The following is a 14,286-nucleotide window of genomic DNA, read 5'->3' as shown; positions in this document are numbered from 1 at the left end:
CTTGGGCGGGGGGAGGGGGCACCAGCAAAGTGGATTTAACTGGGGTTGGTAAGCAGAACCTGGTCCTTAACCAAGGGTGGGTGATCAGCCATGTGATAATAATCTGCTGCTAACCGTACGGCGGCAAGGCGGCGAGCGCCGGCACGTTTGTAGGATTTCAATTTTCTCCTTGGCAAAGTACCAACTTGGAGCTGACCTCTTGCTTCGCGTCTTTCTAAATGTCTCTCGGTGCCTGTTGTTCAGAAGAGAGCTTCCCTCTCCTTTGTCTCCGCAGATCCATCTGGGTTTATTTTTGATGTGCAGTCCAATACCGTGATGGCCCAAGGAGGAACCTTTGAAAACATGAAGGAGAAGGTAAATGTGTCTTCTGAGACTTTAACTCACCGCATGCCGCGGAAGAGCTGGCGAACGCTCTATCTTCATCTCCTCTCCGAGATGAAATATGTTTCTGTCGGGGAGCCAACTGCAGCTCTGTCAAAAGCCAAGTTTTATTCGGGCTAAATCATCCTGGCACATTAAAGTTTTATAAGGAAGTCATCGGTTACGGGTTTTTAGGCTGCTCGCGGGAGGGTTGCTGCAGGCTCCGTGTGGGCTACAGCAAACGTTTGACGCCTTACCCTGTGTCCCTTCCCTCCAGATCAACGCGGTGCGTGCGATAGTCCCCAACAGGAGCAACAACGAGATCGTCCTCGTGCTGCAGCATTTTGACAACTGCGTGGACAAAACTGTGCAAGCCTTTATGGAAGGTAACGGCGGCTGGTTTCGTGGCGGGGCTGGCGGCTTCGCCGCTCCTACGTACCGTCTTTCCCGTCCTGCTTCAGAAGCAGCTGGCGGCCTTCGTGCAGAAAGTGAAGTGCATGAAGTAGCAGAAGCTCGTGTAGCTTCTCAGCGCATCCAATGCACGCTCTGTCCGCAGGGGTGACGGACAGACCGTTCTCTTCCCAAATTTTAGCTGGGGTTTGTTCAACTGGAGGTCAAGGCAGAGAGAAGCGTTTGATAGCTCTTCAGATAAAGGAGGCTTGAGGCTCGATTCCAGAAACTCTCGTTGGTGTGTACAAAACGGGAGTGTCTTCGGCTTCGAATAGTTGCCGTTTGTACTTTGAAACCTGGCTCTCGCATCTTCTCTTGGGTCTGGCTGTCGTTGCTGCAGTCGATGGATTTTTTTATTTTTTTTTATTATTTTTTTTTTTCTGACCTTGGAAAAAACGGGCTGTTGCTGGTGACAGCGCCTGTCGCTTTGCAGCTCTGATTTCCATGCTGGCCATCGCTGACAACTGCGCTTTGCCTCTGGCCCACAGAAGGTATGACAGCTATTCCTCAGGCTGTGGGCATCCTGACACAGCTGGTGTCTCTGGGGAGAGAAGGCCAGCAGATATCTGACCTGAACGCAACCTTTGAGTTCAGAACATGCTCCAGCAGGTTGCCAAGTACCTAAACCTTTAGTATGACAGAGCCAAAGAAAAATACTATTTCTTTTTTCCTCCCCCCCCCCCCCCTTTTTTTTTTTTCATTTGTTTCCTGGAAAGACCTGGCCCTGTGTTGTAAGGGTGTAGTCCCGTTCGGCAGTGTGTTCCCAAAGCAAAAATGAAACCGATCCTTTTATTACATCAGCTAAGAGACTTGAAACTTAGCTGCAGGAAACTGGCTCCAGGTATGGAGGCACTTCCACGTGACCGGGGGAAAAAAATTGGAGCGGGTGCCTCGTCCGCTGCTCATCGCTGCGTTTCGTTTCAGGCAATGCCAGCGAAGTACTGAAAGAATGGACTGTAACAGGCAAAAAAAAGGTAACGAGTTTAAAATATACTTTTCCTAAGGCATTTACCTTTTCGTTTTGAGGATTTAGACTAGGGAGGCTGGTAGGCATTCCTCGTGATTTAGACGGGAAAAGAAACCGAAGAGCAAACGCGGATATTGATGTTAGCAGAACCGATGCACGGAGATAATCGCTAGGTTATCAGGTGCCTGGCTGTTCAGGGCAATGATTTACAGGGTAACTTCAGTGCAAGTTGTAAACATCATCTTCTGGCCACATTTGCATTTCATTTAGCTGTCAGACACGTTTGTGTCGAACGTGGCATCTGCAAAAAAGGTTCTAGACTTTCTGTCCTTGCAGTCGCTTTTATTCTGCTGACCCTCTACAGGACCCCTAATCCGTGCACACAGCCCCACGCTGGAGTAAATCTTTATCAGGTCCATTTATTTCCACAGAGCTCTGTAATTCACTGTTCAGATAGTCACGCTGTTCCATTTTTCATCGGTAACCTTTGGAGCTGAACAGTTGCGTTTAATGCTGAGCTCTGTGGAAATATATTTCTTTGTCACATAAGCTTTCTCGAGTGTTTTGCCTAGTTCTTTGCTCAGACCTCTGTGAAAGGGTTAAATAAAGATTTGCAAAGTTTCAGTCCTTGGTATTATAATATCTAAATCCACCAGGAGAAGAATAAAACCATAATTATTCAAAAAAGACTCCTTGGAATACGTGAAAAGCACCAGCATGAACTGGAACTGGGGAGGAGGGGGGACGAGGGGGGGGAAACCTGTGCCTGAGCAGCCGTGTGCTGGGAAATGAGGGACGTGGGAGCGGAGCGAGGTCTAGCAGAGCACCCTGGCAGCACCCAGGGAATCTGGCTGGGAGCACCCCCAGCAGCCACCCCGGGCTGGTGCCGTGCCAGGGTTACAGCCGCCAACCTCTCGGCTGCTTCCCATCGCTTCCCTGCCGCCTTCGGCCGGTACCCGGCACGCCGCTCCTGTTGGCACGCCACCGGAGAGGATAATGTATTCGCGCCTCATTAATGCCACTGTATCTGTCCTCGTTGTTGAATAAATCCCTCCTACTGTTAATAGGATCAACAGCCAGGCTGGCTGAAAAAGCATTTAATTCAGCTACTACTTCAGGAATTAAGCTTAACGCGTTTTGTTTCCCTCCCCCCACCCCCCTTTGCGGTGCGGATGCCTAATCCTTAGAACAAGAAGAAGAAAACCAAACCAAAACCCCAAGCTGAATCGAACCCTGGCCTCCCAGAGCCCGGTAAATTGGTGTCCACTGAAGAAGAGCAATCAGCCAACTCGGAGAAGGGTGGAATTAACGGTTTCCATGTCAACGGCTGTGCCCACGACACGGAGTCCGTGGACTCGCTCAGCGAAGGTTTGGATGCGCTTTCGATTGATGCCAGAGAGCTGGAGGATTGCGAGCCCGCTACGCCAGACATGCCTGATAGAACAGGTTAGTCTCTCTAAAGTAGCACTGGAGACGGGCGCCTGGTGTTTAAAAAGCAGAGGAGCTGCCTCTTTTTGTGATCCTTTTGTTTTGGGTCAGCCTTGCATACCCGGTTGTTTGGCTGGCTCTTCAGGAAAGAGCAGCTCACCTTGATTTCTGATTTTATTTTTATATATTTTTGTTGTTGTGGTGGTGGTAAAGAGGTGGTCAGTGTTCTGCTGTCCTCCCCGCCTGCCCCTTTTAAACGCGTGTGCTTTTCTACAGCAGTGCCTGAACTAGAGAATGGAATAGCAGACTTTGACACAAAATCGCTCATCATGCATCCTTCCCAGAGCCCTTCATCTCTCAGGCAGCGGCCTGAGCAGAGGAGCGCTAGCAGGTCTCTGTCCCGATCCGCAGCGAGCAATTCGACTCCCGCCTCCCTCTCCGTAACCCGGCTGGAAGATGTGCCCGTTTCGCCTGCGAGCAAGAAGCTGGGTAAGGCCCTGAGGCTCTGCGCGCTGGCCGGCGGCAGAGCAGGGTGCTGCTGGCCACGTTCTCACCGCCCCGTCCGCGGCGGTGCTGACGGACGCGGTGCAGAGCCACGCTGGACTTTGATTTTAATGCGAGCTAACGTGCCGCTTATTATCTGGCCAGTAAGTTGCACTCTCCTCCTCCTCCTCTTCCCTACGCGCAGCGGGAATCTTGACAGCAGTTTAGATGTAGTGCCTGGAGCAGCAAACCCATGGGTGTGAGAAGAGCAGGGGAGGAAGCAGCCAAGTCTTGCTGCGTACGTTTAGCCCGTTCTTCTCCACGCTCCGTCACGGAGCCTTGAGGTGGTTTCTCATCTTTTGTGAGAATTTGTAGAAAGGCCACAAGTTCGGACCAGTCCTGTTACAAGAAGTGACAGTCGCCTCCTACTGTGTGGGTTTTTTTTTTGTTTGTTTGTTTTGGTGGTTTTTTTTTTTTTTTCTCGTTCTTTCATGTGCTTTCTCCGCAGCTGAGTTCTTACGATAACAAGTGGGGACAGGAGGGACCTCAGGGACCCTGACCGCGAGCACGGTTGTCGTACTTAGCGTATGGAGATGAGGTGGTGGTGGTGCTTCACCCCCTCGCTGCATGGGGAAGCTGTAACGAGCAGTTCCAACTTCCCAAATGATGAGCAAGTTGCCCCTTGGTGGTGGTGGTGGGGCAACTACATTCCAGAGAGCGTGGGCAAGGTGGTGTTACCCTCCTGGCGAGCTGAGACGTGGGGACTAACCTTGGCAGCCATAACCAATCCTTTTCTCTCCTGATTTGAGGAAATAACCTTAAATTTAGTTTCCTAGATAATTCCCTTCGCCAGGCAAACAGTCGGTTCGTATCGTTTAATGATGCGGTGCGGCGGTCTTCGGAGTAGACCGCCTTTGGCTCGTCTCCAGTCTCTAACACAAAAGCAGCTCACGGATGCGTTTGATTTCTCTCACGTATTTAAAAACGTGGAGGGACGTCCCTGCCCATGGAAGGAAATTCTACAAGCCTTGGGAAAACATTTCCCAATAAGAAAATCCCTCAGACTGAACCTAGTGCCTTTGTAATAGGGGAGGGAAAGAAAAATTTCAAACCAAGCAGTGTGTCGTTTTCCAAGAAAGAAGGGGGAGATGTCTTTAGATGTATCCCTGCTGGGAGGATTTAGCGATGTGATTGACACGGCTGTTTGAGTTCGCTCTTGTCTCTTGGTAGGTTCTAATATTGAAAAATCAGTGAAGGATCTCCAGCGCTGCACCGTTTCGCTGGCTCGGTACCGGGTGGTGGTGAAGGAGGAGATGGATGCTTCCATTAAGAAGATGAAGCAAGCCTTTGCTGAACTGCAGAGTAGGTGAGTTTAACTGGAGGGCCGGATCCAGGTGTTAAGGCGTAAGACCGAGACATTTGGAACAAGTCTGCCGCTTTTTTAAGCAGCTTAATGACTTGTTTGTGCGTGCCCTGCTGCCCCAGCCCCGTTCTTCAGCATCTGGGAGCTCAGCGGGTCGTAAAGAATAAACCCGAGTCCAAAGTGCCGTACTCGGTGGATTTTAGGAGGCATCTTTGCCACCCTGTGGTTCCAGCCCTTGTCCCACACATGCGGTGGCGTGTTGATAGACTGGGTCGAGGCTTTGGTGTGTCCAGCAGGGTCGTTGATGAACTGAGGCTCCGTGTCTCTACCAAACAGTTGTCCCGACCATCCTAAAGTCATTTTAGCCGCAGGTAAGATGAGGAACTCTCCAGTAACGTACTGGTTAGGTGCTGGTATTAGCTGTGCTAGAAGGAGAGTGGTGGGGAGCTCAGGCTGCAGTAGTGTTTGTCTTTTAGAAACAAAATTTATATCTGAAATCTTCCAAGTGTAGAAGGTGGAAGAGAGAGGGATCCTTCTGAAGGTGTGAGTACACATCAAAGATCATCTTGTGCGGCGTTGCTTCCCCCGTTCCCAGCCAAGCTTTTCATACTGGGCATGATGTTCCCGATGAGTATAATCAGGTCTTTTTATTTATTTCATTTTTTTTTTAATGAACGTCTTTATTAGTTGAGACAAGTGCTTTAAGACAATATTCCAGAAGGCCTAACATCAGATACGCTCCCTGTCTTGGCTGACCGAGAAATTGTTCTTAGTTATACGAATATGATGGCTTTGGGTAAAGAAATATTCAGAAGAAACTGCCTAAAGGGTTCTCCTTGCCTGAAGTGAGGAACGTTTGACGGGTAACTAAAATGCTGCTATCCTGTTGAAGGATGGAAGTAGCTATTTGGCAGATTTGCAAAATCCGTGTCAAAAGCTGTCTCCCATCTGAAAATTTTGTGGCCTCAGAGGCAGGAGTGTTTAGCGGTGATGGTAGGGAGCTGGATTCTGAAGCCTTTCAGCAAATTTCGTTGTTCAGCGTGGACTTTTTTTTTTTTTTTTTCTTGTACTCGCGTTGAACTTTGCCACCGGGAAGGTTTCTCCTGAAGGAAGTGGAATGCTCTCCTGGACTTCAATTCAGCGTGTGCTAAAAATCCTGACCAAAATGTTTCTAGATGACTTTTAAACTCACCTGAGGAGCCTCTGCCAAAGCAGAGGGGCAGGGTTAAAGGTGGCCGTGTGCCCTGACCCTCGTTTCTGTGCTGAGTTGTGCTCTCCAAGCTGAACGTGGAGCTCCCTGTCTTTTGGAAAAGCTGCGATGTAAAGGGATTTAACCTGTCGATAGCCGAGGGATTTGTAGCCCTAACCGAAGTTTGGGTTTACGAGTATTTCTGACTTCGTTAGTGGCTTTGTCTACCGAGTCAATACTGATACTGATTCAATATTATCACTGTGTGCAGTGGGTTGTTGTTAAGTTGGTCGGTTTTTTGTTTTGTTTTGTGTTTTTTGTTGTTTTTTTTTTTTTTCTCCTCTCTGCCTTTCTATACAGTTACAACAGCTGTAGAAACCTCTCCCCGGCGTGCCAAATGTCATTCTTTTGGCGAACGTGTCTGGTTCCATACAAGTCATTCCTCACCCTTTGACTTAGTTATCATCTATAAAAACAACTTGCGTCACGTTCGGAAAGGTTAAAGGCTCAAGTCCGTTGCTCCGGTGAGCCGAGCTGCAGCCAGCGAAGCAGGACACGCGATTCCGGGTGGGAGGGAGGCGAGTGCCTGCCTGGAACGGGGCCACCGGGAACCTCCTTTGACAAATGCCAAGTGAAGGAGCTGCCCAGCAGGATGCCGGCTCTGGGCCGTTGATAAGCGGGTGACTCCGCAGCCGGGGGCTCCGCCGAAAGAGCTTCACTTTCCTTTTCCCAGAAGTGATGCAGTTGCCAGTGAGCCGAGGTGTAAATTGCACCTTCGTCTTTTTCTTAGTTGGTTTTTCTTGTTTATCCAACTCCCTTCGTGACCCAGAGAACAATTAGTGTATTTTTCAGTCTGACGGCGCAAGGCAGGATCCGATAGTTAAATCCTCTTGCTGAATAATTCCCTCTCCGGTTGGCTTTCTACCGAAGGAAAACCTGGTTTCAAAGCAGGTTTGGTCAACTGAAACGGGTTATTTAAGTAGCAAAGCTTGAACTGGTTTAACATCTGCCTGTCAGGGCTGCCCTTCGGGTGTCCTTTTAGTCAGCGAGGCTTCCTAGAGCTCTTGACCTTCATCTTCTCTCGCTAGACGTGCTTTTCCGAGACCTGTGGTCCGTGGGTAGGTAGAGGGTGAAGGGGGAGACTCTGATGCAGGGGTCGTGCCTGTCTCAGCCTCTGAAATCCAGCCTGGGTGAGCGACACGTGTACGGATTCCTCTTTGGAGGGGATTTGCTGCTCCAGGCTGGAGGTGATGGGGTAACCTGAGCTGGAGGATCCTGGTAGTCCTTAATTTCCTGAGTGTTTTGTTATCCGCTGACAGGGAGAGTAGCACATCTTGGGGGGGTGGAAGAAGCCCTCAGCCTTGACGAGCGGTGTGGGTAAGTTCAGTTTCAGTGCTGAGGGGGCTGTGGGGCTGGGTTTGAGCTTTCCCACCCCCGAGATCCACCCCCCCACCCCCCGATTTCCTCGGGGCAGAGCTGCCAGGCGTGCTGCCAGCCACCTTCCATCGCCGTCCGCCTTGGATCGCGTTTCAACCCCGAGGAAAAGTGACCCCAAACCCCTTAGCAGGGCTTGGCCAAAGAGCCGTTGTCTTTCACAAACAGAAAATATCTTGCAGGTGGAGCTGGCTGGCAGCTGAGAGCATCTTTTGGGTCACCACCGCGCGTTTGGCATCGTTTCACCTTCAGCAGTTACCGCTTTATCCGCTTCCCCTTTTTTTTTCTTCCTTCTGTGCTTCTTAAATGTCCTTACAGCCCGGTCCCCCTGGCAGGGCCAGGCGTCCCCCGCGGGGTCTCGTCCCAGGATAGAGCAGTCGGGAAGGGCGGGCGTGTTTCCAAACGGATCTGGCAGAAGGAAGGGAGTTTGTTTGACGAGGAGCAGCGAGGTCTGAGCAGAGTCACTCGTCACACCAACCTCGGGCAAAGCCGCTTGACCTCTGTTCCTCAGCCAGCCCAACTGTAAAATTGGGTAAAGGACTCCAGCTGAGCTCTGCTGAGTAAATTAAATTACAAAGGGACGCAAGCGATGATCTGGGCTGGCAGCCTGGCGGAACCAGTCCGAAACAGCCCCTGTGATGGTGGGTGCTGGCTCCGCCGGAGCTGGGCATGCGCCTGTGTATTCAAGGAGGAGTTCTGTTCCTGCACTTTTAATTAAATCATTAAGGCCACGTTCCCACCCGTTTCTCTCCCCAGTTCCAGGGGGAGGGGGGATTCCTGCTGCTGACATGGGTCTGGGCAGGGGGGCAGCTGGGGGGGGGGGGGATCACCCTTGTACCCTGCCCGGCAGCGTTGCGGAGCCTGGTTTTGTCGCTCGGGGGATGGCTGGAAACAAGGTGAAGTCTTCTTAGCATCGCTTTTGACACGTGTCGTTTTATTTGTGGGATTGGGCTGAGTTGTGCCTGACCTGGATCAGGCCCCCGCTGTGCTACGAGCAGAAACAATTCCTGCCCTGAAAAAGCAGATGGACAGAGCGATAAATCAACAGAAGAAGCCAAATGTCAAAGCTGCTGTTCAGAGGGAATTGTTGAAATTGATCTTGCCTCAACCCTCTCTGACATGCAGAGGAGCGGGCGAGCGCTGGGTTGAGTTTGCATTTCAGATGCTCTGCGGCTTCCCTTTTCAGCCGGTCGCTAAAATAAATATTCTTCCTATTTTCAAGCGAACCTTTCTGACTCAAAAAAAAAAACCCGAAAAAAAAAACCCCACCAAAAAAAAACCCAAAACCAACCCCTGTGGTCACGGTGGAAGGGCTGACCTCGTGCGCTGCAGGTACCTCTCTCTCTCCGAGTACCATTTAGTGTCTGCTGCGAGCATCACGCAGCCAGCATGTGAGGGGAAGACTCTGCTTTTATATTTAGCAAGCAAAAACCGAAACGAACCCTATTAATAAGCTTGGCTGTTGAATGATTTCAAGCCGCTCGCAGAAGGTGAGCTGCGGCGGAGGCGTAGCTTCGAGGGAACCACCAAAAAAAAAAAAAAAAGCATTTCCAGCGTGTTTGCAAAGCTCTGGACTCCTTAGGATGAACAACCAGTACCTTGCCCCTGTCCAAAATGGGAGGACTGGTGTTTCTTCTGCTTTTGCGGTGAGCAGAGTTCCTCGGTGTGCACATCTCCAGGGGCAAGAAGCCTCTTTGCAAGGCAGCGGTGGATGTGGGGGAGCTCCCTGGCTGGCTCTGCCTTCCTGGAGGATGCTCCATCGTCTGCATTTGCTAAATTTGGCCGGTTTTGCTTGCGTAAAGGCTGCTGCCGTGGTCTCCGGGGGGGGTGGGGGGGGGGTGGGGAATCGCGGTCTCATGGCAACAGACACACTTGAGGCAAGCTGGAGCCTCCTGGTGAGCCGAGATGCTTCGCTGTGACCCGCTCAGGTGTTCCCTCCGTGGTCCAAAACCCCTCAGCTGGGAAGAGATTCCCAGGTGGTGGATCTGGCTGGCTCTGTGTGGTGGGATCTGGCAGGAGGTCGGGTGGCCTTGTAGCGCTGCGCCCTGTGGAAGGCTGTGCCCTCTCTTGACCCTCTTGGCATCCCAAGAAGTGGCACGGAGTGCCGGGATTCAGGTTTCTGGATTAGTGAGCCGATTCGTTTGGCTTAAATAAATTAACGAGGGCGTAAGGGCAAAGCGTCGCGGTCGGTCGATGCCTTCGCAACGTGGCACGGATGCCTGTGTGCCCGGCATCCCGCTCCTGCCAGGATCCTCATCCTGCTCTGCAGCTCATTAGGGTATTTTTATTTATTTTGAGTGACTCTAAAACATCATGCCCTATTTTTTTTTTTTTTTGGGGGGGGGGGTGGGTGGGCAGGGAGGGGAATAAAGTCCAGCAAAGCGCAGCTTCCCCCAGCGCCACGGCTGCCGCTCCCTCTCCCCTTGCCAAGGTGGCTTTGACTTTTATCGGAGTAAGGTGACCATGTACCCGGCGGTTTGTCGGCGATGCTGACCTGAGCTTGAGCAAGTTTCACGCCAGCCAAACCTGCGCACAACTCCTGGCTTCCAGAACAAAAGCTGGAGCTCCGGTGCGGAGCGCTGGGATCCTGCTGCCATCTGCCGGGCTCTCCCCGCTGCCCGGCACGCCTGGAAACCTTCCCGCTGCTCTTCTTGCAATCGGGTTTCTTTGTTTAATACTAAAATCTCTTCTGGTTTTCTCTGTTTGGTTGTATTTTAGTTATTTATTGTCTTTTTTTTTTTTTTTTTTTTTTTCCTTCCTTCCTTCCCCTTCTAGCCTTATGGATAGGGAGGTGGCTTTGCTGGCTGAAATGGACAAAGTGAAAGCAGAAGCAAGTAAGACCCTTTTTTTCTCCCAACAAACACCCACCTGAAGAGCTGTAGGTGTTGCGTTCCGGAGGGACAACCCCCCCCCCCACACCACCACCAGATTTCTGGGATTTACCTCCTGCTCCTGCCGTTCCAAAATACGGGGTTCTGTGCCCAGCCAAAACTTGCCCCTTGGCTCGAGGTAGATGGTCACAAACCGTCCTCTTGGAGGCCACTGCCCCGCTTGATGGTGGGACACAAACCGAGGCTATTCCCGATCATCTCGGCATTCCTGGGAAACTGGAAAAAGCGTCCTCAGCTCGTCTGGTGCGGGTGGGAAACGATCCAGGGGGCCACCCACACCAGCAGCGCTGAGCCCCGGCATTCAGGGGGTGCACTTAACCCGGGGATGGGGATGGGGATGGGATGGGGGGGGGACAACGAAGCTTTTACCAAAGCTGCGCGTCGTGCCCCTCTTGAGTCTGCTCAGGTTCAATCTGTGTCTGGAAGCTTAAATCATTTTGGGGGGGTGGAGGTGGGCTGGGGGGGGGGTGTTTATCCCTAAGGTGCTGTGCGTGGCGCTGGGGTGCTTTCACGCTGGATGCTGCCTAAGCCGCCGTCTCTCATTTTTTCAGTGGAAATTCTCGTCAGCCGCCAGAAGAAGGCAGAAGCCCTGAAGAAGCTGACTGATGTGGCGGTGCGAATGTCGGAGGAGCAGCTGGTTGAGCTCAGGGCTGACATAAAGGTGAGGTTTTGGCACCCTGCCTCGTCCGACCTAGTCCTAATTTCACCCAAATCTCACCCAAACTGGCCGGATTTGGGCAGCTGCCGCCCGGTCCGCGGCGGGAATCGCGTGGGTGTCACCCCAGCAGGGTCCAGCCCCGGGTTCCTGCTCGAAGAAAACGAGTCGCCAATTTGCTGCGTAAATAAGGGATTTCTTTATCCCGACCTGCAGAGCAGCTCCAGCTGAGCGCCTCCCAGGAGGGACCCCTCCCCCGGATCACGCATCCCAGTTATACCCGTGCCACCCAGTACCCGCTCTCCAAATCCAGCCTGGTGGGCTCTTGATTTCATACTGGTTTTCTTGGTCACCGGACTGGCCACCTTCTGCAGTTACCTCATTTTTTATTTATTTATTTATTTTTTAAATAATTTCCATGGTCCTTGTCCTCTCTGTTACGTGCACCCCAGTTACACCTGTGCCACTCAGCACCTGCTCCCCAAACCCAGCCTTGTGGATTTTGTACTGGTTTTCCTGGTGGGTTCTTGATTTCATACTGGTTTTCTTGATTGCTGGGCTGGCCACCTTCTGCAGTTACCTCATTTTTTGGGAATCATTTCTATGGTTCTTATCCTCTCCTCTTTTTTTTTTTTTTTTAATCACTTCCATGGTCCTTGTCCTCTCCATTCCATTATACCCGTGCCACCCAGTACCCGCTCCCCAAACCCAGCCTGGTGGGCTCTTGATCTCATACTGGTTTTCTTGGTCCATTCTGCAGTTACCTCTTTTTTTTTTTTTTTTTTTTTTTGAATCATTTCCATGGTCCTTACCCTTTCCGTTCTGCTCGTATCAGTCTTGCAGTAACCCCCTGGGTGTCTGCCACTCCCAGATGCCATTCTGTGCCACTCACAATTCTTTCCTCGCATCCCCAGTTCTGGAATTTACCGCCAGTGCTCTGCACGCTGCTGCCCGCAGCCACGCAGCGGGATCCCGGGACACCTTAATTTAAAATAATTTGGTTTGTACCACCCCGACGCCGTTGTGAAAACCTCCGGCCGGGGTAGGCTGACCTCTGTCCCTTCTCCCCTGGCTCGGGAGAAGCCTCCCCGCTGCCTGCCCGTGACTTTTGTATTCCATAAAACGCTCCTGCTGCCCCGGCACGCCAGCTCCTGCCACGAGAGGTCAGGGGGAAGTTACATCAATTAAAACTCCAGTTGGGAAACTGGAACTGTTCCGTCTCCGTGGCAGGATTAGTGCAGCGGAGAAAACCGGGTGGTGTCCCTGCGAGGGTCCGGAGACCCCGGAGCTGGGCAGAGCGGATTGAGTTTGGCTGGGGGAGGCTGTTGGTGTATGGGCTGGAAAAAAAAAAAAAAAACAAACCAAAAATAATCCCCCAAAAAAACCCCCAAAATAATAATAAAAAAATAATTTCTATTTCTGGCAGTTGTCGTAGCCATCAGGATTTTTTTTTTTTTTCAAGCAGCACCCAACTGGATGCCTATTCTGGGCTAAACTGGGAGGTTTGCACCTCCCTTCTCCCTTCCTGGTAATTCACGGGCTGGATTAACGGATTAACGGGGGGTGTTTTTTTGCCTTTTTTCTAAAAGCACTTTGTGAGCGAACGGAAATACGATGAGGACCTGGGCCGGGTGGCGCGGTTCACGTGCGACCTCGACGCGCTGAAGAAGAGCATCGCCTCGTTCGGCCAAGGTGAGCTGGGGTGGGGGGTGGGGGTGGGAGAATGGGAGTGGGAGCCGGGCTGGGGGGGTGGGAGCCGGAGTGGGAGCCGGGCTGGGGGGGTGGGAGCCGGGCTAGGGGGGTGGGAGCCAGAGTGGGAGCCGGGCTGGGGGGGTGGGAGCCGGGCTAGGGGGGTGGGAGCCGGGCTGGGGGGGTGGGAGCCGGAGTGGGGGGGTGGGAGCCGGGCTGGGGGGGTGGGAGCTGGAGTGGGAGCCGGGCTGGGGGGGTGGGAGCCGGAGTGGGGGGGTGGGAGCCAGGCTGGGGGGGTGGGAGCCGGAGTGGGAGCCGGGCTGGGGGGGTGGGAGCCGGAGTGGGGGGGTGGGAGCTGGAGTGGGAGCCGGGCTGGGGGGGTGGGAGCTGGGCTGGGGGCCGGGGTGGGAGCGGAGGCGGCAGCCCCCCTTTGCCACCCCCGCCATCACCAAAACCCATCCCCTGTGCCCTAAAACTTGATAGTGGTGAGACGGGGAGCGCTGGGCTTCGGGTATTTTGTTTCCTCGGGTGGAGAGAGGGTTCTAGAAAAATCTCCATCGTCCCTCCGAGCCTTTGGCCCCAGTCGGGAGCTGCCCCCACCCCAGCCCTGCTGGAGCCCGCAGGGTCCAGAGTGGGAGCGGTGGGGGAGGGGGGGGTGGGGGTGTTCGCTTCCAACGCCCATTTTCCAGATGTTTCTCTTCCAGTTTCCCACCCCAAGAACAGCTACTCCACCCGCTCGCGGTGCAGCTCCGTCACCGCCGCGTCCCTGAGCGGTCCCAGCGAGACCCCCGCTCCCTCTGCCCCTGCCTGTGCCTCTGCCTCCGCTGCGAGCCTTACGGCGGCCAAGAGACCCTCGGCCTCGGCGGAGGCAGCCGTGGGGAACGCCGGCAGCCGCCCCCCGCAGCCCCCCCAGAGAGGTAACCGCACCCCGACACGGCGCGGGGGGCTTGCTTCGTGTTTTGGGGCTCCTCTCCCTCCCCCCCCTTCCCCCCCCCCCCCCGGGTCCTGGGCCACCGGGTGCCCTTTGGTGTCAGGACTCGGGTGCAGCAGCGGGGTCAGGGGGTCTGAGCCCCCCAGAACAGCCGTGCCGTGACAGTGCCGTGACAGTTCTGTGTTTTGGGGGTTCTGCTTTTTGGTTTCTCCAACACCCCCCCCCCACCAAGGAAGAGGGGGTCCGGGGATGTGGTGTGAGGGGCACCAGCGGGGTCAAGGGTACCTGAACCCCCCAGAACAGCCTTGCCATGACGGTGCCATGACGGTCCTATGATGGTGCCGTGACGGTCCCGTGATGATGCCATGACAGCTCCGTGCTTTGGGGGTTCTGCTTTTTGGCTTCTCCAACACCCCCCCACCCCCCCCACATCCCCGGACCCCCTC

The 14,286-nt window shown here is 53.4% G+C and overlaps 1 protein-coding gene across 10 annotated transcripts in view; it reads left to right on the top strand.

Annotated features, from left to right (window-relative positions):
• Positions 1–14,017, top strand: part of SPATS2 (spermatogenesis associated serine rich 2) — a 31,268-nt gene extending 17,251 nt beyond the window's left edge. For 8 of the 10 annotated variants that reach the window (XM_080368798.1, XM_080368793.1, XM_080368797.1 and 5 more), the window contains 10 exons: positions 275–354; positions 638–746; positions 1,735–1,784; positions 2,965–3,223; positions 3,482–3,694; positions 4,919–5,054; positions 10,450–10,508; positions 11,117–11,226; positions 12,810–12,912; positions 13,614–14,017. In XM_080368798.1, the coding sequence (XP_080224924.1) occupies positions 316–354; positions 638–746; positions 1,735–1,784; positions 2,965–3,223; positions 3,482–3,694; positions 4,919–5,054; positions 10,450–10,508; positions 11,117–11,226; positions 12,810–12,912; positions 13,614–14,002 (1,467 nt within the window). In that variant the 5' untranslated portion in view covers positions 275–315 and the 3' untranslated portion in view covers positions 14,003–14,017. The remainder of the gene's footprint in view (positions 1–274; positions 355–637; positions 747–1,734; positions 1,785–2,964; positions 3,224–3,481; positions 3,695–4,918; positions 5,055–10,449; positions 10,509–11,116; positions 11,227–12,809; positions 12,913–13,613) is intronic. The other 2 variants (XM_080368796.1, XM_080368791.1) reach the window with 1 other exon arrangement.
• The last annotated feature ends 269 nt before the right edge of the window (positions 14,018–14,286 follow it).

This window comes from Falco punctatus (assembly GCF_963210335.1).
Source record: "Falco punctatus genome assembly, chromosome: 18".
NCBI classification, from domain to species: domain Eukaryota; kingdom Metazoa; phylum Chordata; class Aves; order Falconiformes; family Falconidae; genus Falco; species Falco punctatus.
The sequence above is the reverse complement of the archived record's forward strand: the minus strand, read 5'-3'. Positions and strand labels throughout refer to the sequence as shown.